The sequence below is a fragment of the Gigantopelta aegis genome, chromosome 11, assembly GCF_016097555.1.
Source record: "Gigantopelta aegis isolate Gae_Host chromosome 11, Gae_host_genome, whole genome shotgun sequence".
Lineage (NCBI taxonomy): Eukaryota > Metazoa > Mollusca > Gastropoda > Neomphalida > Peltospiridae > Gigantopelta > Gigantopelta aegis.
The window spans coordinates 27,237,031-27,261,456 of NC_054709.1; the positions used below are offsets into that span (position 1 = coordinate 27,237,031).

Here is a 24,426-nt window from a genome sequence, read left to right on the forward strand (position 1 = left end):
TTTCAAAATAAATGTCAACTCCCGAATGAAGACATTTAAAATTGTTAAATAAGAAAAGAAATCTGTCTGTAAATCAGTAACAAATATAATGCCTGAATGTGCAGACCCAAGTAAAATCGAAAATGCATTTAAAAAAAAAAAAATGTCCATAACCGGCTACGTTTTTACACGCATGCGCATATCGCACTCTCCTTCAGTAACCTCTGGGTAAGAATTGTTGTTACTTTGTCGTTGTCGTTTAATCGCATTTGTAATTTGTTCTGTTTCACTCATCGGTAGACAGTTAATGACTTTATTATATATTAGGATCACAAATATTTCTTTCCAAGTTATATTTTGTTCAGAATTTGCTTTTTGTCACCAAATTGTGATTGCAAACTTTTAACCGGTACTTTTACTTCAGGTCCAACAAGTCGACCGTCTGTCAGAAAAATGTTTGCTTGTGCAAGATACATTCACCCAACGGCTAGATGCTTGGTAAGTATGTCTTTCTCTTATATTTGTCTAAATGGTGGCTTAAATGTTATCATCAATTATCTTGCGTTTTCTTGAAATGGACCTCGTAGTCATATATCCAGTTGACGTGATCACTGAAATCGACGAATGTTTCGTTACTTTTAATTTTTTTTATAGATTATTCTCGTAAAGTACGTTTCTAGGTGATTGACAAGTGATTACTTTTATTGCAGTTTATATATTTAATTGTTCTGCATGTGTCAGTTGTATTTCCAAGACATTTTAATCTCGTTTTTGGACGGTGTCCATTTGACCTTCGTACTTCACGAAGAGCAGTCTTGACTTGTTAAGAATACAAACTTGCACATACAGCCATAAGTTTATACTGGTTAATGAACTTAATCAGTACAACCACATTTCTTGACTTCAGCATGTTTCAAAATGTGGATTCAAGAACCATTTGACAGTTTGGTTGAGCCTGTGCTGTTGAGAAAAATTTCATTATTACTTTTAGCACAAATGTTTTATTACATAATTTTGTTTGCCCTCTTTCGTTTCCCCCCACAAACAAGCAGGTACAGATACTGTGCATGGTAAAAGCCTGCAATATTTTGGTTTTGTGCTCTGTATCTTAAAGGGACATTTCTGAGTTTGCTCATTGTAAGATGTTCCCGACTAATGAAATATTTCTACGATTAAACTTACATATTAAATATTTTCTTGTTCAGAATATCAGTGCCTGTATATTCAATGTGTTTCTGGTCGTCTTAAGCTTTGTAAGAAGCCCAAACTGGATTTTGTCTTCAAATAATTTCGTATACATACATGTACGAAAAAAAAATATGTTGGAAAATAAAATGAAATTTAACCCAGTACAATTATTAGAACGATCAAAAACACGTTTAATATACAGCCACTAATATTTTATGCAGAAAAATATATTTGATATGTAATTACAATCGTTAACGTCTGTTAGTCGATAACATCTTAAACATTGCAGCAAACTCAGGAATGTCCCTTTTAAGTCTTAAAACAATATTAACTATATCCAGTTAGGTAACATTTTGTTTAGTATCCATTCACTTTGCAAGTTTCAGAGATCACTACACAATTTTAAAAATAAAACAGTAGTTGCTAATCAATATTCAACTGACTTCAGCTATTACTAATCAGGATTTTGAAAATAATGTGGAAAAAGTTTGACCAGTACCCCTCTATATCAAGGCTGTAAAGACAACACTAAAACTAACCTTAACCATTGAAAGGGTGGTATGGGTCGAACTCGTGCCCTTTTGTGTTCAGTCGGTACAACGGTCCTATCAGTAATCTGGATGTGATAATGAAGTTTGCCATTTTTTGGAGGTCTTTGAGTTTGACAGGTTCCTAGAGGTTGGTGTTAAGGGGGCTCTTCCTTCAAACTTTCTATCAAATTTCTTATAGGTGTGGGCAAATAGATCTGTAGAATGTGCTCCAAGGTTACATCAAATGTAGTGCTAGGCTAATAGGCCCTATACAACTCTATTGCAGGAGATAGCACTACTCAAAATGCTTAACTCCCCAATTAAATTAAAAGGTTATGTTTTAACAAATAATAGCAGTAAATACGTGAAAATTATGTTTTGCAGCTGCTCTGGTGACTGGAGATGTCTCTACAGATTTTGGTCTTTCTTTGCATGGAACATTTTGTTAGAATCACAACAGACATAGATAGACATGAAAACAAATTTAGGGGATTGATCGATTGCTCTTCATACTTTTAAGATATTGCAATATTCATACCATACAAATTCATGAAGGGGAACTAAACATTACTTTCCTTGAACAATCTGATGTAAGTGATGGATGGGGAGGGCAGGACGTACCCAGTGGTAAAGTGTTCGCTTCATGTGCAGTCTTAAGATCAGTGGGCCCATTGGGCTATTTCTTTTTCCAGCCAGTGCACCACGACAGGTATATCAAAAGCAGTGATATAATGTGCTATCCTGTCTGTGTGTTGGTGCATATATAAAAATGATCCCTTTTCTGCTAATGGAAAAAATTTGGGTTTCCTAAGACTTGAAATTACCAAATGTTTGACCTCAAATAGCTCACTCACTGTGCTCTAGTGGTGTCGTTAAACAAAAACTTTTGATGGGGAGCAAGTCTGATGGCTCCCATTAAACAGTGAGGTGTATTGCGATGAGGTTCACTATAAATCTATGCAAGTATGTTGAGATCCAGGGATCCTAGAATTTTTATAGCCATTGCATCAGTGATTTAAAAAAAAATTAGTAGCCACGATTAAAAAAATCCCTAGCCCTGCTTTTCTTTAAGTTAATAAAAGTTTACTAAATAATAGTAATAATCAAATATCGTTGACGAAATGACAAAAGGTCGTAACTACACTTTTGGCGAGAAATCGCTTTTTCGAATTTCCAGAGTTAGAATGTTCATATTCTGCTTTTGTCAAAAGATCGTAACTATCAGCCTATTAGAAAGTGGTTGACTGTCACATGACAGATAGTCGTATTATAACTGGTCCAAGAAACAAAATGACAAAACATTGTATCTACAAAATGGGAAGCTAGAGAGTGGACATGACGCTCAGCATTGCATTATGTTCACACATTACATGGATTACGTGTAAATAAAACCAGTTAATTACACATGTATATGTATTTAATCCATGTATAGCTCTTGCCTCATTCCTTCAACCTGTGTTAAATTCTAGATCAAAATGTCATAACTGAGATTTTCAACGACATTTCAGGTGTAAAATGTAAGTACATGTGTAGACCTGACATATAGGGTAAAATGTCCTAATTTCGGACGTAGCCGTAACTATGGTACACCCACTATTAAGTAGTTATCACTATTAACTGTTAATATGTTCGCATAATGACTAACAAAATAACTTATTTTTCGAAAAATATTCAGTTTTTTTGCTCTCCTGTAAAATTTTGGAAAGTGTAGTTACGAGGTTTTGTCATTTCGCCGCCGATATGTCACCTAAAGAGGGAGATATAGCTTAAACGCACTAATATTGGGGTTGGCAGGGCTCGAAATGCAGTGTTAGTACATGCACTGGTGCATGCTGATTTTTGCGTGTGCATGTAACTTAAAACTGGGTGCACGCGGTGCATGCTAATATTTTTCAAGTACTGTGTATTGCGTATACTAGTATCCTGTTGTTTACCAGATTCAGACTCAAGTTGTTGAATTTTGCGTATGCATTTCGTAATCTGTTCGTCACATGAAAACAATAACTTTTATCTTGTGGGCGCATCCATTTTGTATCCCATAATCCTACTTACAACAATGGCGCCCTTTCGATCATTTCCGTGAAATATATTTGTAACAATTGCCGGCAATATCTCGGTTATATCCGTGAACGGTATTAGGGAAGGTAGTCGAGACCGACTTCGGGGTATCCACGCGCATAACAGTTGTTGTCGTCACTGACAAATTGAACTCCGCCAGATCTGTGATCAGTACAAAGTACCGTAACTGCCTTGAACATTTTCGACCTCAGATATGGGCACTTGATCAGATGATTGCGAACGTGCAGGTGTGTTACTCGCGTAGTTGACTCGAAGTCAGCCAGTGATTATTTCAATCTCAACTTCTCGTCGAATTCCGTAGGCTAATTTAAATGATAATCAACACTGTAATCAAGGTAATTAAAACAGTATTTTCCTCATTGTTAACAGGATTTACCTTATTTTTGGTGCATGCAGAATTTTAATGGTGCATGTAACTTTTTTTTCAGCATGCACCTGGTGCATATAGATTATTTTTTTCATTTCTAGCCCTGGGGTTGGGGCAGGATATTTAAAAATAAGACTTAACTGCAACATTTGACAAAAAAAAATCACTAGCTGTCGGGCATGGCAATAATAGTTATTTACTAGCCCAACATTGAATATCACTAGCCATGTTAGTGGGGCTACCATAATCTAGAAGCCCTGTGAGATCGCTATGAAATTAAATAGTTTTTATTTGATTAGCAAATGATTGCCAATCAGAATTTTGAAAACAAAATTTTAGCAGTTATGGACACATTACTATTATAATGCACCATGCCGAGACACAAACTGAACATCGGTCATAATTTGTCATGAACATTAAACACTTGCATTGCCATGGTGTTAGATTTAACATGGCGTGTCATCTGCGGCTAATAAGTTGTGCAGTATGCAAGTGTTCAGCGAACATTTTATTCAGTATCGTGTCACATTTTACTACACAATTTTAAAGCTTTAAACAGTAGTTGCTAATAATTTTCAATTGACTAGAACTATTGCTAATCAAGATTTTCAAAACAAAATGTTCCCTGGTGCTAAAATGTTTATTCCAGCAGTGTTATTCATTAATAGAAAAAACAAGCTTATTAAATGTGTGATCTGGTTGACCGATATATATTTTTAATGTCTGAACAATAGTGTTTTTGACGGTGGGGTAACAATAGTTTTTTTGGCGGAGGGGTGGAATTTTCTCGAACGCACGAAAAAAGAAAAGAAAAGATGTAATGAAGCACCAGCATAGTGTTTGATGAAATGTCTGTGGCTTGTGTGCCCATAATTGGCAGGAAACTGATTTCAGTGAGATTTTTCTTGATTTTGTTTTCAATAGCGTAACAGATTTGTATGTATCAATTAATAATCATTACTGAAACTTGTATATATTTTTTTAGGTTTCAAGCAGTCGAACAGCTTTGAGGCCATTAGCTAGCAGTTTGGTGAACAACAATGAAGTAGGTAGTTTGTAATTGTCTTGTTTTGTAACATTTTCTAATTGGTTTCCATTTGAATTTTATATACCTATAGCTATTTTAAGTTTTTACTTTAGGCGGAATGCTCACTTACTGCAATTTTAAACTAGTAACATTTGCAACAAATAAACAAAATCAAAAACTGAAAATGATTCCTTCAAACAACTGCAATAATTTGTGTCCAGCAGGGGAAACTTACCATTGGTAAAGTCCCTGATTGACCATTTCACTTAACTGCAACCATTGATGTTGGTGCCGTTAAGTTTGAGTCCTGTGTGATAGATCATTAAAGAAAACTGCCGGCCTACAGTGTCATGTATACTTTAAACAAAAAAAGATATCTATTTCAAACATTGTTTTGTACCTTATCCATTGTCGACATATACTACTCAAAAGAATTTAAAGGTCAAAAATTTATAACCAAATAAGTTTCAGAGTGTATTAGATTGATGATGTAAACTACACCAAAAATTTAATTTATTGTTCCATATTTACAAAAACCCCACAAATAAACGTAACTCTATACAAGAAAGTCACATGACATGCTGTCAAAGTTGAAGGTTGTCAAACATGGATTTTACACATTAGACCATTCGTTTAATAGTGTGTGAATCCACCCCTGGCGCCAATACACTCGACACATCGTTGCCTCATGCTCTTGGGGAATGGTCTGCCACTCTGCCATAAGAAGTTGACCCAGATCATGAAGGTTGGCCGGAGGGGCATGGTTATCCCGAACTCTCCTGCCTAATTCGTCCCAGGCGTTCTCTATTGGGGCCAAGTCAGGCGAATATGCTGGCCAATCCATCCTGGCGATACCTTGTTGTCTGAGAAAGTCCGTTACCACCCTGGCGTGGTGGAGTCTGGCATTGTCATCCTGCAGAACTGCCCTGCCGCCAATCTGCTGAAGGCCTGGGAGAACCAACGGCCGGATAATCTCATTCAGATAGCGGATTCCATTCAGATTGCCATCCACCACATAGAGGGGGGTCCTGTGGTGGATAGAGATGCCGCCCCACACCATGACGCTGCCACCACCGAACCGGTGACGTTGTCTAACGTTAAAGTCGGCGAAGCGCTCCCCTGACCGTCGTTGAACTGGAGACTAAACCTGGACTCGTCAGTGAACATCACTCGACCCCACTGAACACGTTGCCACCGCAGATGAAGCGTGCACCAGTGACGTCTGGCCGTTCTGTGACGTGGTAGGAGTGGTGGTCGAACAGCCTGGCGACGGCAGCGTAGATTACTGGCTCTCAGACGATTGGTATGTTTTGATCAGACGCTCAAGTTCCAGTCGCAGTCAGCAGATTGTCACGTAATCGGCGTGCAGTGGTTGTGCGTGACGTAGAGCCATATTGGTGATGTAGTGGTCCTCTCTATTTGTAGTGCTTCGGGGTCTTCCCGAACGTGGACGATTTGGAACAGAATTCGTTGCTTGGTACCGTTGCCACAGTCGGCCAACGACACTCTGACTGACACCAAGTCTCAGAGCAACATTTCTTTGCGTATTGCCATCCTGAAGTCAAGCAATAGCCCTTCCTTGATCTTTGATAGTCAGTTGACGTACCATTGTCGAATTTGGAGTGTGCATTGTACATGAACGCAAGCTCCAATTATACGGAAATTCAGCATTGGGAACATGGAATACACATGCAAAGTGTGCAAATGAAGCGCTTTGTGAAAAAGCAAGTTATGGGCACTTAGCAGACCTTTCGCTTTCGCCCTAATTTACGTGCAAATGTAAGCATGTTTTCACCATTAGAACTAGTCGACAGTGTCAATGACAGTGGATTTTAATTCATTTATGGGTTGCTTAGACCCACTTTCGTCAAAATGGAACAATACCATGCGTGACATTATGGTCTAGCTAATATAATTGACATTCAGAAAATAATGTCGAAAATATCGTCTGACCCTTAAATTCTTTTGAGTAGTATAGAAAAAAATAAACCGATAGACCTTTCTTTTTTTTACAATACGGCTCGAACTTAAGAATTTTGTCTCGCATCAATTTGTAAAAGAATTGCTGTGGATGAAACTGCACAACAGCAGCAATTTTGGTCCTGTGGCAATTTTTTAAAGTGACATTTGCATAAAATAAACATGACTGAAAGGTTGTCTTGCTGTATGTAATAGACCTATTTCAAATGTGAAAATGTTAAATATTGGCAGATATAATGTACACCAGGTACATACATTTTGCCATTGAGAAGCTTTACCGACGGCATTTTTGTGCTCTCTACCTACAGCAATTTATATCTCGGCAACTGTAATTGCTGTTAAGTTCAGGCCATGCCAGGTGTTTTTATTAGTACATCACGAGCGAAACCGAGTATCACAGACACAGGTTTTAATGTAGTTTAAAAGTTATAGAATTTAGTTGATAATTAATTATGAACTCTGATATTAACTATACCTGTAACAAATAATGAAGATTTAATTATTATTTTTTTAGATTTCACAATCCCCAGCCGTGAACCTTTCATCCTATTCAGGGGTCAGTGGTCTCACACCAGTTAACAATAATTTATCAACTCTAATTACTCAGGTAAGATCACTAGATGTGAATTACATTTATTTTAGCAGATATAAAAGGTGAAATTGGGGTTCGTACAATCCATATATTAGTCTATTGCTTAATTTTTGTTTACAATGTAGCTACATCGTTTAATATTTTGTTGATAAATTTATTTTTAATTGGCCACTTTTTAATGATTTTTCAAACCAGGATTTCTGCTGAATGGTATGGAGGGTAAAATTACATCCCCAAAAGTCTTGGAAATCATTGCTTTTTACAAAATTTGTCAAAGCACATGAAATGCAGTGTCAGTATGAGCCTGGTATGTATTCATCGAATTACATCAGGGCTAACTCTTGAGCCGAAAATTTGCCAAATTGTCTATAAAAGTTGGGCCTTGATATTGCTGCCTGAGAAAAACAGTCCATTTTTATACCTAGGACATTGAATAGAACTTGACCTGTTAAAATGAACTAAAGAAATGCAGGTCATCTGCTATTTAGCTCATAACTTAGATTTTACTTCCATTATGCTCTTAACAAGTTTTGGAGGAAGTTCTAATTTTTCACACTTTACCAATCCCTCATCTTGCACAGTCTTTTTATTATCAACAGGCCATATTTTGATTCCCTTTTCAAGCCCAGAAGTTGCTTTAAAAAGTAGAACCATACCATTATTTTTGGTCATCATGTGAGATTATTTAGCCAATTTCAAATAAAATTCATAATTGGAGTGTTTTGAAAGTTAAAGAGCTAGCCCTGTTATTTTATATAACACATGACTTGCCATGAAATCAATGTTTTTCAGTTTCACTGTCAATGTAAAAGCATTTGTGACAGCATAAATGAAATAAAAGTATTTTATGAACTACTGTGTACATTTCTCCTATCATCCGGTTTAGCAAAACCGCAGAACCAAACACGTTTGTGGTTTTTCAGCAACTATTATGAAGAAAGCCTCTCCCAATTGTATAATTTTATTTGTCAGAACGCCACTTGAAAACAGGTTCTAATATAGATTTTTACATTCAAATGTTTATAAATTGCAGGATTCTGAAATTACAACTATATTTGTTTAATTTCTGTGGCATTTTTGCAAGTTTAGTTTGGGTAACCAATTTGTCATTTCCACATGTAATTTAGGACCTCGTTTACATGATTATTTCAGGACAAGTTACACAAAAACAAAATAAGTTTCTGAATTTGTTTTGCATATCCCAAAATGGTCTACACCAATTTAAATTTCTCATATTCCTGAATTGTTTTATTTTGGTATACATGGATTTTTTTGTTCCTTTCAGCTGAGAACTTTCCAGACGAGTGCTATAAAACACGACATTGATCAGGCAGCGAAATACATTGGAGCCGGCGCAGCCACTGTAGGAGTAGCAGGATCAGGTAAATATGTTGTTGAGAATTCAGGGATAGTTCTGGGTGAGCAAAACAATTCGCCAAATTATCTTAAAATATGCAAAATCCATGGTTATTTAAAAAAAAAAAAAATTAACATCATTACATGAAATGTTTTCACCAAATCGAAATAAAATTTGCTAATTGTTCCTGAAATTAGCTATTGGCAAATTTGGCAAGTGGCAGAGCTAGCCCTGAGAATTTGATTTCCGTGGTTATATCCAAGCCTCTGAACATTGCGAGAACGGTGATTTCTACAACTAAATCACATTGAGCACATTGCTCAAGCAAATATAATTTTATGTAACCTATTTGGTTCAAGCAAAATTTCTAACACCATTTACATGGATTACTCAAAAACAAAATGGGTTACATGGATTTATTTCTGTGTAATCAATAAATGGGTCACGCAGGTTTTCAATTCTCTGAAGCTTGATATCCAAATCAGGTTCATACCAATTGTTATGGTTTGAAAATCGATGGTGAGCAACAAATTGCTTTTCTCAAATTATTAGGCGCTGGTATTGGCAGTGTGGTTTTAAGGACTGGGATGTGCTTCCATTAGGACATATAATATCTTCACCTTTGTTTTTCAGGGGCTGGTATTGGCAGTGTGTTCGGCAGTTTAGTTATCGGCTATGCGAGGAATCCCAGTTTGAAACAGCAGCTGTTCTCCTACGCCATTCTAGGATTTGCTTTGTCTGAAGCTATGGGTCTCTTCTGTCTTATGATGGCCTTCCTGCTTCTGTTCGCATTTTAACATCACTAGAGGACTATTTTATGTCGCAGGACGAGAAAGCACGTTTTGTTATCTTCATGGATCAGTTTAAGTAATTGTGAGGTGTGTTTGCAAGACTTAGGGACCCATCAAAATGAGGGGAGTTTACTCTTCCCCCATCAGAACAATGTAGGTACACAAAACAAATATGTAATATACACAGGAAATAATGTTTTTGATTGCTGTACAGACGATCGTCTTTTGTAGAAACAAGACAAAAGGCAAATTAAAATATATTGATGAGTGCTACAGTGTTTTTTAGTTTTATTTTTTAGTCTGTGGTGAATTCCATATCGATTAGTTTTCAGTCTGTAGTGGAGTGTTTTGAATAGTACCTTATCAATTAATTCCAGCATAAATGGTGGGTTTAATTTTTTGTAATAAAAAGACAAAATTCAATTTGTTGGTTTTGTTCATTTTCACCATTTTGATTTTGAAAACTTGTTCATTGAACAAATTGACTACATTTAAACTTTGATTAGCAAAGATTAATTTCCAGTCTTGAGCCAAGTTGTAATACTGGTCGCTTGTCAGCAGAAAACATTTGGTAATTTTGAGTCTGTTGTATGCAGAGCAATCGGGGCTTCAAGACCGATAAAAGAAGATGTCGATTGACAGTTAAAAGAAAAAACTACTGATTTGGTAATTAAATGTAAGTGCCTGAAAAAAAATGCTGGGGAAAGGCCTGTACTAGTAGTGGGTGCACTGGCTGGAATGAGAAATTCCTCCCAAACCTGTATTTTTTTATAGGATCCTATGAAACTCCTATATCGAGATTCATTTCCTATATTTGACTTAATTGCTTTGCCAAAATGTCTATTAATAAAATGTTATATTCACAGTGAAAGGCAGCCAGCCTGTCAGAAATTCACAAGATTCTTTGAATGTGGGAGATCTGTATCGGGTGCCAATCAAGAACCTGCTCACCTGAGGTGAGGAGGATGCATTACTGATGCAAGATTCACCAACTTTTCCCATAAAACTCCTATATTTGACCTTAAAATTCCTATATTTTGGTATGCAAATTGCTATATATTAATATGTACTGGTATGGAAATTCCTAATGGGTCACCGACACTGCATCAAGATGAGCACTGGGCAGAGAAAGCTAGTGCCTTGTATGTTCTAGTAATGTTGATAATTTCCACTAGCCAGGACAACCTTTTCAGTTCACGTCAGGAATGTTGTGAAAACTTTACAGCCCAGATATAATTTAGAAAAAAGCATAGAAAACTAGTTGATCATTAACATTTGAGGGTGCATGCAACCCAGTGGTAAAGCAGTTGCTTGATGCGCAGTTGGTCTGGAGGGCTCATTGGGCTATTAATCACTACAGCTAGTGCACCACGACTGGTACATCAAAGGCGGTGCATATAAACAATCCCTTGCTGCTAATTAAAAAAAGAGTAGCCCATGAAGTGGCGACAGTGGGGTTCCTCTCAATATCTGGTTCGATGCCATATATAACCGTAAATGTGCCGAGTGCGTCATTAAATAAAATATTCCTTCCATTAACATTTGAATCCATTCAAATGACGGCTGCCAGCTCCTTGTCAAATTTAAGCATTGCACACTATTTAGCAAGATATAGTGTGGCGGGACCAACCCAGTGATAGAGAGTGCGGTCGGTCTAGGATCAGTCCCAGTCGGACCCATTGGGCTGTTTTTCACTCCAGCCAGTGCTATCCATATGTTGGATGCCATATAACCGTAAATAAAATGTGTTGAGTGCATTGTTAAATAAAACATTTCCTATTGCTAGATATATTGGATTACTTTAAAAGATAATGGCATACAGCTTGTTCGAAGGTCTTTGGAAAGAGAAATGTAGGGGTGGTATTGTTTGGAACTGGACAGTCCATTGAGCCAAGTTTCGTTCAAGCTATTTTAATTGCAATTGAGTTCAGACTACCATACAGGCTACACTTGTAATAACTACATCAAATATGGTTCTCCAAAGTGAAACTACATTTTGTTTTGACATCACTAGAGCATTTTGATTTCTTAATGGGCTATTAGATGTTAAACATTGAGAATTTGGACAGTCTTTAAGAGGAAACCAGATCTTTTATATGCACCATCCCAGGCAGGATAGCACATACCATGGCCTTTGATGTACCAGTCGTCGTACACTAGCTGGAGCGAAGGAAGGAAATGTTTTATTTAACGATACACTCACCGGCGTCGGTGGTTAGGCCATCGGTTGGTAGGAACTGGGTTCGGATCCCAGTCCAGGCATGGGATACAGACTCCAAATCCTGAGTGAGTGCTCACAGAGGCTCGATGGGTAGGTGTAAACCCACTTGCACCAACCAGTGATCGATAACTGGTTCAACAAAGGCCATGGTTTGTGCAATCCTGCCTGTGGGAAGCGCAAATAAAAGATCCCTAGCTGCTGATGGAAAGAGTAGCCCATGTAGTGGCGATAGTAGGTTTCCTCTCCAAATCTGTGGTCCTTAACCATATGTCGTACGCCACGTAACCGCAAACAAAATGTGTTGAGTGTGTCGTACTATAAAATATTTCTTTCTTTCTTTTTAACGATACACTTGACACATTTTGTTTATGGTTATATGGCATCGGACATGGTTAAGGACCACACAGATATTGAAGGAGGAAACCCGCTGTCGCCACTTCATGAGCTACTCTTCAATTACTAGCAAAGGATCTTTTATATGCACCATCCCATAGACAGGATAGCACATACCATGGCCTTTGATATACCAATCGTGCACTAGCTGGAACAAGAAATGGGTCTACAGACCGAGATCAAGCGAGTACCTTACCACTGGGCTACACACACCCCTCCCAAAGCGGAATAGTGCATATTGATATACTGTTCCATCGTTGAGACAACAAACCATACGGGGGCTATAACACTGGCATTTGTCAAATAAGTATTGCGAAAAAAAAAAATCCAACAAATTTCTGACAGATCAGAACTGAAGTGCATTTGCCAATGTAGGGGCAGGAGTTAGCTCACGTCTCTGGAGTTCTTTGTGCTTGCGTCTCGGGATCAAATCACCTCGGTGGATCCATTCAACTGCTTGGGCTTTTTCCTGTTCCAACCAGTGCACCACAACAGTGGTATGTGCTTTCCTGTCTGTGAGAAAGTGCACTTTTGATGTGCCAATTGTGGCTTCAAATAACAGGTTTAAGGAATTAATATCTCAAATTTGTTTACAAATTAACAAAAACACTAATGGGAGAATTGGCATGTTTTAATGAGTCACGTTTTTTTATGCTGCAATAATTTGAACAATTCTGCTAACGGTAATTTGTGTGGTATATTTTATACCAATTACTATTACAATGTTATAACCATAAATTAATAAACTAAAAACAAAATGCATGCATTTGTAATCAAATTACTTCATGAAAAAAATATCTATTGTTTTCCCCCTTATTCAAAGATTTTTTTAATCTTTTGGTTTTAATAAAGGAAATAAAAAATAAATTAAAAAGCTAGAAAACAATGATTTTCATAAAACATTAACAGAAAAAAGTTATTTCCATTAAAACATTAAAGGAACATTCCGACTTTTATAGCCATTGTTTAATGTTTCTAGCCTAGGTTGTAATAAAATAAAACCTGGGTTGTGTTGTCATCTCCACTCGACCAGAGAATGCAAGCCTACTCCTGAAGTAAAAACCCGGCGTCATGGTTAGGCCATCGGTCTACAGGCTGGTAGGTACGGAGTTCGGATCCCAGTCAGATTCCAAACCCTGAGTGAGTGCTCAATGGGTAGGTGTAAACCACTTGCACCGACCAGTGATCCATAACTGGTTCAACGAAGGCCATGGTTTGTGCTATCCTGCCTGTGGGAAGCGCAAATAAAAGATCCCTTGCTGCTAATCGGAAAGAGTAGCCCATGTAGTGGCAACAGCGGGTTTCCTCTCAACATCTGTGTGGTCCATAACCATATGTCTGATGCCATATAACCGTAAATAAAATGTGTTGAGTGTATCGTTAAAAAGAAATATTTTATAGAACGACGCACTCGACACATTTTATTTACGGTTACATTTCTTTCTTTCTTTCCTGAATAAAACTACACAAACAATTTGGAAAGCTAGTTACAAGCGGAAAGATGTGGACATTTTATAAAAATGTAATTAATGTCAGTTAAATCACTGAAAAGGCTAAAAACATTATTAAAAGTAGGTTGCTATGACCTATTTATGGTACACAACACACCGCCATCCCAAATTGTACTTGCATGCAAGGTTTGATGAATCAGGGGTGGGAATTGGTGAACTGTAAAAAAAAAAAAAAAGGAAATCTATCGAGGTCCTGGAAATTCTTGAAATCCTATTTTAAAATCTCTGTTTTCTGACCAATTTTGGAGGAAAGGACGATTAAAATGCGAGGAAACGCAATGTTCCATGATAGGAAAACCGTTGATCCAAGGAGAATTCCCACCCCTGATGAACTGATAAGAAGATATGACCCGGACAAGGATTTCCATCAGTGTGCAGTAATTGATAAAAAGTAGATCGCTGTGACCTAGTTATGAGACACAGCAGCATAACAACTTTTATTTGCATGCAAGGTTTGATGATTGTATATAAAGTCATACTGAAAACTAATTTTTTTAAGACCGTCAATGCCATGTGACCAATGATAAAGGGATATAACAAAAATACCCATCTGCTATTGGGTACAGTTTTTACGAAACTATTTGAAAAGCTATGTCAACCTGACACATTGATTTAATCACTAAAAAGGTTAAAACATGTTACAATAGCAATGAAAGTCAGAAATATCCAATCTAATTAAAATTAGCTTCACTATTACATGTGGATCTAACAGCAGCCCGTTGGAGCTCATGTCCAGTTGACCTTTCATTCGACCAATCAAAACCTTACTTGCAAAATCATGCCAGTGATTTGAAACATTCGGGATTATGCCGAGGGTGAATAACGAAATATGCCGGAAAATAATTGTAATATAACATTTTACATAAAATTCGTTTCAAGACGGGGAAAAAAAACCTGTGATGGTATAGCCATAAAAACTGTTTACACTAGTATACAATTCATAGTTTATTACTACACTTTCCCCCCGTTTTTTCAATGTTGAAATACACCCAACAAGTTGGCTTATTGCATAGTCTCGCCCGATATTTTTAGAATTTGTATGCTCCCGAATAACACTATAAAAGGTGAAGTGTAATTGGTCAATATTTAAATTGTTATCTATAGATGAAATGTCACTTGGACATGGGAGTCCACGCAATGCTGTTAGATCTACTGGTAGACCCAGTAGAGCTAATTTCAATCAGATTGAGAAATGTCCTTTTAAAATAAAATTATTTGTGTACTAAAACATAAAAATCATTCAGTTGCAGATCGGCATACTAATTGCAGTAAATGAAATTACAATATTTGAACATTTACATAATGACATACACTAGTATTACAACCTCATCCCCAAAACATTCTTCGATGTACCAGAACTACAACACTCCAGAAGAAGCTGTATGGCACAAGAAGAGATCTACAGAGAACAGTATCGTTCATAATCACTGCTGGTCTCGACATGTAGTCATCAAGCGAATAAAAAGAAAAAGAAGAAATTAATCTGGCAAATTTGTTTACTATAAATTAACAAAAACACTAATGGGAGAAATGACACGTTTTAATGAGTCCCCTTTTTTTAGGCTGTGATAATTTGAACAATTCGGCAAACAATAATTTGTGTGGTATATTTTATACCAATTACTATTACAATGTTATTACCACAAATACCCCACTCCTCCCCCCCAAATTATGACATCACAAGCAATGTACTTGTATTTAAATATTTCATTTGTCTTAATTTTGTTGCGTACTAATTTGAGGTCTAAATGTGCACTACATCATGGGTCGAATTCACAAAGCCTGTTTATGTCTTACACACATAACTACTCCATACATTTACAATGCTTAAACACCTGTGTTTAGAAAAAACGTTTTTCGTAAATCTGGCGCATGTTTTAGTCGTATAATGTGAGCATTAGGTTATTGACTAGGTGAATAAATACACTCGGGGGTTTTCTTTTATCAATTAGTATGAATGACATAATCGGGGTTGCTCTGGATTGTTTTAAAAAAGCAAATCTGCAGTGTTTTTTTTTTTAAATATCAATCGTTACACAATTTTTGTTTGCCAGATTGAAATGAAATTTGCCAATTATTCTTAAAATTCGCAATTGGCGAATCTGGTGAATGGCAGAGCTAGCTCTGGTGATTTTAGTACAGAACTAGGAAGAGTATTTGAGTGACCTTGAGTAATAGGTCATTTGAGATCAATGTTCCAATATGTTGAGCTTATGATGTTTGTATGTAAAACTATTTGTAAAATATTTTTCATTTTTAATACATAGTTAAATTCCTCTAAACCGGACAACCTCAGGACCAAGTAAAACGTCCAGTTTTAAGAGGTATCCAGTTTAGAGAGGTTCTCTTCTGCACAGATATTTAAAAAGGGATCATGAAAAGTATCCTGTTTAAGAGAGGATTCAAGGTGTGTGTGTGTGTGTGTGTGTATGAATGTATGTATATATATATACATATTCATTCTTTTATTAAGCTTGACATTGTTGCTGTGTATTAAGTGTCCAGAAATAGAACAGAATGGGATATATGCATTTTTGGGAACACATGCAGAAATTTCTGGGTTTCTTTAAGTTTGTGACTTTTAACTTAAGAATGTAATGTAACCAATTGGCAGTTTACGTCAGTTTGAATAGTACTACAGTTCTCATGTGATATTGTGCCCTATATTGTTTACGGTGATACCACACAATACAAGTGCCTTGTAAAGAGAATAAGTATAAGAATAGACATTTGTGACAAGACAAACATTTAGATTTCATTGTTTCTATGTAATCGGCTTTCATGTACAACGCACCTGTATCACCTTTAAAGAGACTCTTCCAAGTCTGCTGCTAATAACATGTTTCTGGCTAAAAAGAGCCTCTTAACAACTAAAATTACCTATTAATTTTTTGTATTTGTTTTTTTAATATCAGTGTCGAAATATTCAAATTAAAAAAAAAAATATTGAATGTGTAAATTAATTGTGCTCAAGTGGTGGTGTTAAAAAAACAAAAAAACAACAACTTTGTTTTAATGACACAACTAGAGCAAACTGATTTATTAATCATCGGCTATTGGATGTCAAATGTTCAGTAACTGTAACAAGTATTTTTCAGATCAGTTACCACGACCAGCTACATTTTTTCACTGACGGCAAGGGATCTTTTTCTGCACTTTCCCATACAGGACAGCACATACCACTGCCTTTAATACACACGTGTGGACCACTGGTTGGGTTAGAAAAAACCCAATTAAAGAATGGGCCCACCAAGTGAATTTGAACTTGCTGTAACTAAACCATATCATTGATATTTTTAATGACAATTAAGTGCACTCAATAATACTCTTTTTTTAAGACCTTGTGATTCTTGTTATAACCGGGCAAGACATAGCCTAGTTGTAAAGCGCTCGTTTGATGCATGGTCAGTTTGGGATCAATCCCCGTCGGTGGGCCCATTGGGCTATTTCTCGCTCCAGCCAGTGCACCACAACTGGTACATCAAAGGTTGTGGTATGTGCTATCCTGTCCTTGGGATGGTGCATATAAAAGATCCATTGCTGCTAATTGAACAAGTAGAGACAGCGGGTTTCCTCCCTCAATATCTGTGCGGTCCTTAACCATATGTCCGGCGCCATATAACTGTGAATAAAATGTGTTGAGTGCCTTGTTAAATAAAACCATTTCCTTTCCTTTCTTGTTATAACCAGACCAAATCATCCATATTTTCAGTTTTATATTCCATCCATAGGGTTTAAGCTGGACGCCAATAATTACTAGCAATTTTGTGAATTTTATAAGAAAATATGCAGCCAAATTGAAGTAACAAATTATTTTTAAAACTGCTATACACATACAAACGACACACGGTTTTCGAATTCGTTTTGTAGCGAATTTGTAATTACACATCTGCCAAATTCAGCGTTAAAATCGCATTTGACTAACGACAGCTTAAATGCTGCGCCCATATGACTATTACCAGTCCTATATTTGTGTCCATATCAGCACTATCACTACATGCATCCATATCACTCTAACTAGGCCTTCCACTACTGATCAGAGTTCAAACAAGACAGTCTCTCGTTCAACACACATCAGCTGGGATCTTCGTTAACGTCGGTATCTATGACTTGGAAACACTTTCCTTTTTGCTGGGGAATGGCTTTCTTTTTGTTTCTTTTCAGCTTATGATCTTTTTCTGCAAAAAAAAACCAAGAGAGGGATAAAAAAAATTAGCGTATGTCTTAACCTTTAGACTACTGGATTAATTTTTAACAAAAACCACGTTGAGTGGGTACAAGTTTATAATTTTTACTCACATATATTCACTTAAATGTTTCATAAATACATGAAATAAAGTTCATATATGAATCGGTTAAGTATTATTTTCGTGTCTTTTTTTGTAATTTTTATTATTTTAGATCGGCTAATGGTGATTAAAATTAGGCAAAAAATCTAAAAAGTTGCGTTTACTTACGGGCATTTGTGGCCAGCTGTCCAGTATTTATGTCCATTATTCCCGATAACAGTGGTTTTTTGACCAGAATTTTCTTAAAAACCCCTACTACGATTCATATTGCAATATTTGGTAATTTTCGTTGTTGGTAAAACGATCAAATTTATTATCAAATTAGCTGTTACAATCAGCTATCGATCCCTGAAAATTACCGCGACGTGCCGTCATTGTTGTCAAGCGAAAATACTTGCCGAAAACCACTTTTTGAACTCAAAATTTCAAGGTATTTTCAATTGAAAAAATCAAAACAAAAACCACCATTTTGAAAAAAAATCTTTTTTCTTTAATTATATTTCCCTTTCCGGTGAGTGTCGTGTGCAAAAAGGCGGGAAATATGAATTGGGGAATGCACTGTATACAGTGTACAGTATATCGACTGACGTGACGTCGGGCGAGATATCTCGCCTGCAGTAGTATTTTTGACTATTATAGCCGTTTTTGATAACTGAAATCATACTTTATTAGATTTTATGGTTTAGGTGATCAATTTTCGTACATTCGGAGTGTTTTTGCTATCCTGGTGTTTTTTAATATCATAAAATGCATTTCTCATATTTTTAAAAACGCACATGCGTCCGAGAAGTAATAGTTATGGAGTCGAGTTTTAGTCCATTTTCAGAGGATATTTCACCGTCACAGACTCATGTTTCACTCAATTGTAACTTTATCCAAATGTGTTACAGGTTTGTAGATTAACTAAACTTAGTGTTAATTTTCACGGGTTGAAACTTGGGCATGTCCCTTTAAAGGTAAATTGTATTTTAACTAAATATAACATACTAAAGGTTGCATACCTCCAGTAACTAGGGCTGGCTCTGGGACCGCAAAAAAGATCGCCAAATTGTCTACTAAGCAGACTGCAGAAACCCAGTTATTTTAAAATAAAATTTGCCAATTGTTGTTGAAATTTGCAACCTGCACGAGTGTCAGAGTTAGCCCTGATTAACTTTAATTGTACTTAGATAAATGTTTAACAAATGGGAAATTTTAAAAATATTTACAAATATCTTCCGATATATTTGTAATTGTCAAAAAATTTTCAGTAGTAATTTTACATAAAGATTTCCATTGTCACATATGAGTTTATTATTACTGTAGTGATACGCAAAAAATGGCATCATTGGAATTCAAACCAGTTATTTGAGTTACAGGACCCAACATTTTAGATTACTTTCATCTCTATATAAAAATGCCAGATCAATACTGAGTATACGTTATTTCATATTGGTACAGGCCTAAGAAATGAAAATAAATTCAGTAACCACCTTCCTGTTTGCATTATTCATAATGGCCATGTAAATGATGTCCTTAATTTACTGTACAAAAGAAAAATAGGTTATGCAAAATGAGTCCGTCCCAATTGTAAGAGGCCTGCCAAGTTTTTTTTTTTTTATTTTTTTTTATAAATATAGACCAAATAATTTAGTTAAAGTTTAAAACGATGAATATTTAAAATTGAACCATCTGTGAAATATAACAAACACTTGTATATAAAGAAATTGTTGATCATTGTTTTATTTGAATAAAAAGCTAAAACAAAGTTGCCATAAAATTCTTAGTCATCTTACTAGAATTGTTTGTTTATTATTATAAACTTACCTCTTAATAGCTGTAGCTGTTCGAGATCTGAACGGTCAAGAAGAGATTTGAGTTCTGCGTCAGAAATCACTGTGTCGTCTTTGCCGATCACACCCTCGTGGTCTTTGGAATACAACAGGTCATTCAGTTCCTTCACACTGATTGGCTGCAAACTCGTGTTGAAATTCTTTATCCCACTTTTGAATTTACCTGCAAAAAAACCAACATGATTTACTAAAATGAGAAATGAAAAAAAAAAGAAAAAAAAGTCCCACAACAAATCTTAAGATTTTGAGCAATACTTTAAAGGGACATTCCCTAGTTTTAACCTGTGAATATTAACACTACGTTTAGTTAATCTACAAACCTGTAACACATTTGGATAAAGTTACAACTGAGTGAAACACGAGTCTGTGACTTTGAAATGGTGAAATACCCTCCAAAAAGTAGACTGAAGCTGTTACCTCTCTGACGCACATGCGTTTTAAAAAATATGAGAAATGCATTTTGTGATATTAAAAACACCAGGATGACCAAAAACACTTCGAATGTATGGAAATTGATAATCTAAACAATAAAATCTAAGTAAAGTATGATTTAAGTTATCAAAAACGGTTAAAATAGTAAAAAATATGTGTTAGTGTTTAAAAACTAGGGTATGTCACTTTAATTACAATAATTAACAATAATATTTTATTTACGGTTATATGGCATCAGACATATGCTTAAGGATCACACAGATAATGAGAGAGGAAACCCGCTGTCGCCACTTCACAGGCTACTCTTTTCAATTAGCAGCAAGGGATCTTTTATATGCACCATCCCACAGACAGGATAGCACATACTATGGCCTTTGATGTACCAGTCGTGGTGTACTGGCTGGAACGAGAAATAGCCCTATGGACCTACTGTTGGGGATCGATCAATCCCAAACCGACTGCGCATCAAGCGAGCGCTTTACCACTGTGCTATGTCTTGACCCCCAACAAGGGGGATCGATCCCAGACCAACCATGCATCAGGCGAGTCCATTACAATTGGGCTATGTCCAGGCCCGACAGAGAATTGATTCTACTACCTATCACACCCAAGCCAAGCGTTGTACCACTTATCACACCCGAGCCAAGCGTTGTACCGCCTATCACACCCGAGCCAAGCGTTGTACCGCCTATCACACCCGAGCCAAGCGTTGTACCGCCTATCACACCCGAGCCAAGCGTTGTACCGCCTATCACACCCGAGCCAAGCGTTGTACCACCTATCACACCCGAGCCAAGCGTTGTACCACCTATCACACCCGAGCCAAGCGTTGTACCACTTATTAGACTTGTCATTTTCATACACAATATTCTCGAGTTTTCTCTTTGAATTGATTATATCGCCTATCACACCCGAGCCAAGCGTTGTACCACTTACCAGACTTAGTCATTTTCATACACAATATTCTTGAGTTTTCTCTTTGAATTCATTCTACCACCTATAATACTCACACCAAGCGTTGTACCACTTGTTAAGACTTACTTCTGTGAATGATCATTTTCTCGAGTTTTCTCTTCGAAGCCGCTCGCTCCACAATGCGCTGGTCGATGGTGTTGGACGTGACAAACCTGTAAACAACGACTGGCTTCGTCTGGCCGATACGATGACATCGATCCTGGGCCTGAAGGTCACTTTGAGGATTCTGAAGAGAAAAAAGAAAAGGAATGATCGTTACCCTCAATACCATTTCCCCCCCCCCCCCCCAGTCAGTTTATTAACCCCAGAAACAAATACAAGTGATATCTCTCTAAGTTCAAGGGCCATAACTCTTGTCAAAAATGGGTAAATGTTTTATTTAACAACGCACTCAACACATTTTATTTACGGTTATTTGGCGTCAGACATAAGGTTAAGGACCATACTGATATTGAGAGAGGAAACCTGCTGTTGCTCTCCTTTCAATTAGTAGCAAGGGATCTTTTATATGCACCATCCCACAGACAAGATAGTACGTAACACGGCCTTTGTGGAGCACTAGCTTGAACGAGAAATATCCAAATGGGGACACCGATGGGGATCGATCCTAAACTGACCGCACATCAAGCGAGCGCTTTACCACTGGGCTACGTCCTGCCCCAAATCACCATGAAAGTCAAACTTGATCTGTAGCAGCACTTGATAAAGCTATACACATAATTTCAGCTCAATATTTTAAGGCATTGTGGGAAAAAAACATCTTGAAAACTATGTAGGACAGACAGTTTGATATAAAACCTACAGTGCCCTCCGGTTTGACCGGTAGGGGACTAATAAATCCCAACCCACACTCTTACATCGACTGCATCATAAAAACTGCATCATTTAAACTGGAGGGCCAATTACAATTAACATTTTCCACAACAATTGATTATGGAGTTTTATAACTGATCATCACATTGGTAGAACCTAATTCTGATCACAAATCATTGACATCTGCACCCACCTGGCATCCTCGTCCTCTGCCGCTAATAAAGCTGGTCTGACCCATGGCACTAACTAACATCTGCCGGTAGTAGGGGTGCATAGTAGGTGGATACAAGTGCCTCTTAGCAATGCCAGAAGTAACTACTGAACACTCCCCGAAGTGGTCAGACTAAGCCCACAGCTAAAAGCTGATGGGGAATGGCACAGATAGCCACAAGAGACAGGCACCTGTTGCGGTTGGAGAGACAAGGACTGGAATGTGGAGGTGGACGGCGAAAGAAGTTGAAAGATAGGAGTTGCCAGATTGTGAAGAAATGAGATGGAATTCAAAGCAGAAAAAGAGAAGGGGACAGTGGGGAGGGGAATAATAATAAATCATTGACATACCACTAGTTAACATGTAAAATATGTAAAATGGTTTTACCCAATCACTGTCGAAGATTATGACTGTGTCGGCAGCTGTGAGGTTTATTCCCAGGCCTCCAGCTCTTGTGCTTACGAGGAAGAGAAATATGTCGGGATCGTTGTTAAATAGCTGCATCTGAAACACATGTCAAAAAATATATATTAAATCAACACATAAAAATGTCAGTTGAATGAATGAATGAATGAAGTTTGTTTTGTTTACCACTAGAGCACATTGATTTATTAATCATCAGCTACTGGATGTCAAACATTTCCCAATTTTTACATAGTCTTAGAGAGGAAACCCACTAGATTTTTCCATTAGAAGCAAGGGATCTTTTATATGCACCATCCCACAGACAGGATAACACATATCACAGCCTTTGATATATACCAGTCGTGGTGCACTGGCTGGAACGAAAAATAGCCCAATGGGCCCACTGACGGGGATCAATCCCAAACCAACTGCGCATCGAGCAAGCGCTTTACCACTGGGCTACGTCTCACCCCAATGAATGAACGAACAAACATTTAATGACTCCTCTGGTTATGTCAACTGAATTCAAAATCAAATTTTATCTGAAACAGATATAGAAAAATCAGTTGTTGACAAACTAAAATTTCTTTTGCCACAGTATGTATTCATAACAGAAGGTAGGAACGAAAAAAATATATATTTGTGTTTATGTGGTTCCAGAAATATGGTTAAAGGGACATTCCTGAGTATGCTGCAATTTTTAAGATGTCATCGACTAACAGAAACTTTTTAACGATTGTAATTACATATCAAATATATTTTCCTGCATAACATATTAGTGGCTGTATATTAAACGTGTTTCTGATCGTTTTAATATTTGTACTAGCGTAAATTTAATTTTATTTCCTAAAATATATTTCTTCGTACATACGAAATTATTTGAAGACAAAATCCAGCTTGGGCTTCTTACAAATATTAAGACGACCAGAAACAAATTGAATATACAGACACTGATATTTTAAACAAGAAAATATATTTAATAGATAAGTTTAATCGCAGAAATATTTTATTAGTCCGAAACATCTTACAATGCAGCAAACTCAGGAATGTCCCTTTAAGGACCATAGAGATGAGAAAAAACCCACTGCCGCTACACCATAAACTATTCTTTACGATGTTCACTACACACCTGCTCGCTGCGGGTTTCCACAGAACAGCTTCCATCGAGTCGACAGTACTTGTGATCACGGAGCACACACATATCTTCTAGCAAGTCAAGCAGCTTCGTCATCTGACTGAAGATCAGCACCTGAAAAACAGAGGGGAGGAAAATTTTTAAATACATTTAGTTAGCTGCCTCATATGAAGTGATGGGGTTTGGGGTGTCAACCCCGTTTCAAGCAATTTTGTTTTTTTTAAATATATTTTCAGGGGCAGTGCGACTCGTTCTCAGACTCAGGACTCAAAACGGCCTGCGCCTGTTGCCAAATGCGACCAATGTTCTGTTTGGGTGA

The 24,426-nt window shown here is 36.9% G+C and overlaps 2 protein-coding genes across 3 annotated transcripts in view; one reads left to right on the plus strand and one right to left on the minus strand.

Annotated features, from left to right (window-relative positions):
* The first annotated feature begins 166 nt into the window (after window positions 1-166).
* On the plus strand, window positions 167-10,160 carry LOC121385264 (ATP synthase lipid-binding protein, mitochondrial-like). Its single transcript, XM_041515870.1, has 6 exons — window positions 167-207; window positions 404-477; window positions 5,129-5,188; window positions 7,665-7,757; window positions 9,028-9,124; window positions 9,733-10,160. The coding sequence occupies exons 2-6, from the start codon at window positions 433-435 to the stop codon at window positions 9,894-9,896; spliced, it is 459 nt and encodes a 152-aa protein (XP_041371804.1). The 5' UTR covers window positions 167-207; window positions 404-432; the 3' UTR covers window positions 9,897-10,160.
* A 7,414-nt stretch (window positions 10,161-17,574) lies between these two features.
* The window catches only part of LOC121385296 (lymphocyte-specific helicase-like), a 36,394-nt gene continuing 29,542 nt past the window's right edge, over window positions 17,575-24,426 (minus strand). For both annotated transcript variants that reach the window (XM_041515917.1, XM_041515916.1), the window contains exons 17-21: window positions 24,102-24,221; window positions 22,955-23,071; window positions 21,610-21,769; window positions 20,111-20,299; window positions 17,575-18,193 (exon numbers count right to left, since the gene is read on the minus strand). In XM_041515917.1, coding sequence (XP_041371851.1) covers window positions 18,090-18,193; window positions 20,111-20,299; window positions 21,610-21,769; window positions 22,955-23,071; window positions 24,102-24,221 — 690 coding nt within the window. In that variant the 3' untranslated portion in view covers window positions 17,575-18,089. The remainder of the gene's footprint in view (window positions 18,194-20,110; window positions 20,300-21,609; window positions 21,770-22,954; window positions 23,072-24,101; window positions 24,222-24,426) is intronic.

Bases quoted from the DNA above. Each gene is read 5' to 3' on its own strand.
- LOC121385264 (XM_041515870.1), top strand. From the start codon at position 433: ATGTTTGCTTGTGCAAGATACATTCACCCAACGGCTAGATGCTTG. The intron at 7,758-9,027 runs GTAAGATCACTA...TGTTCCTTTCAG, and splicing joins TATCAACTCTAATTACTCAG to CTGAGAACTTTCCAGACGAG. The intron at 9,125-9,732 runs GTAAATATGTTG...TTTGTTTTTCAG, and splicing joins TGTAGGAGTAGCAGGATCAG to GGGCTGGTATTGGCAGTGTG.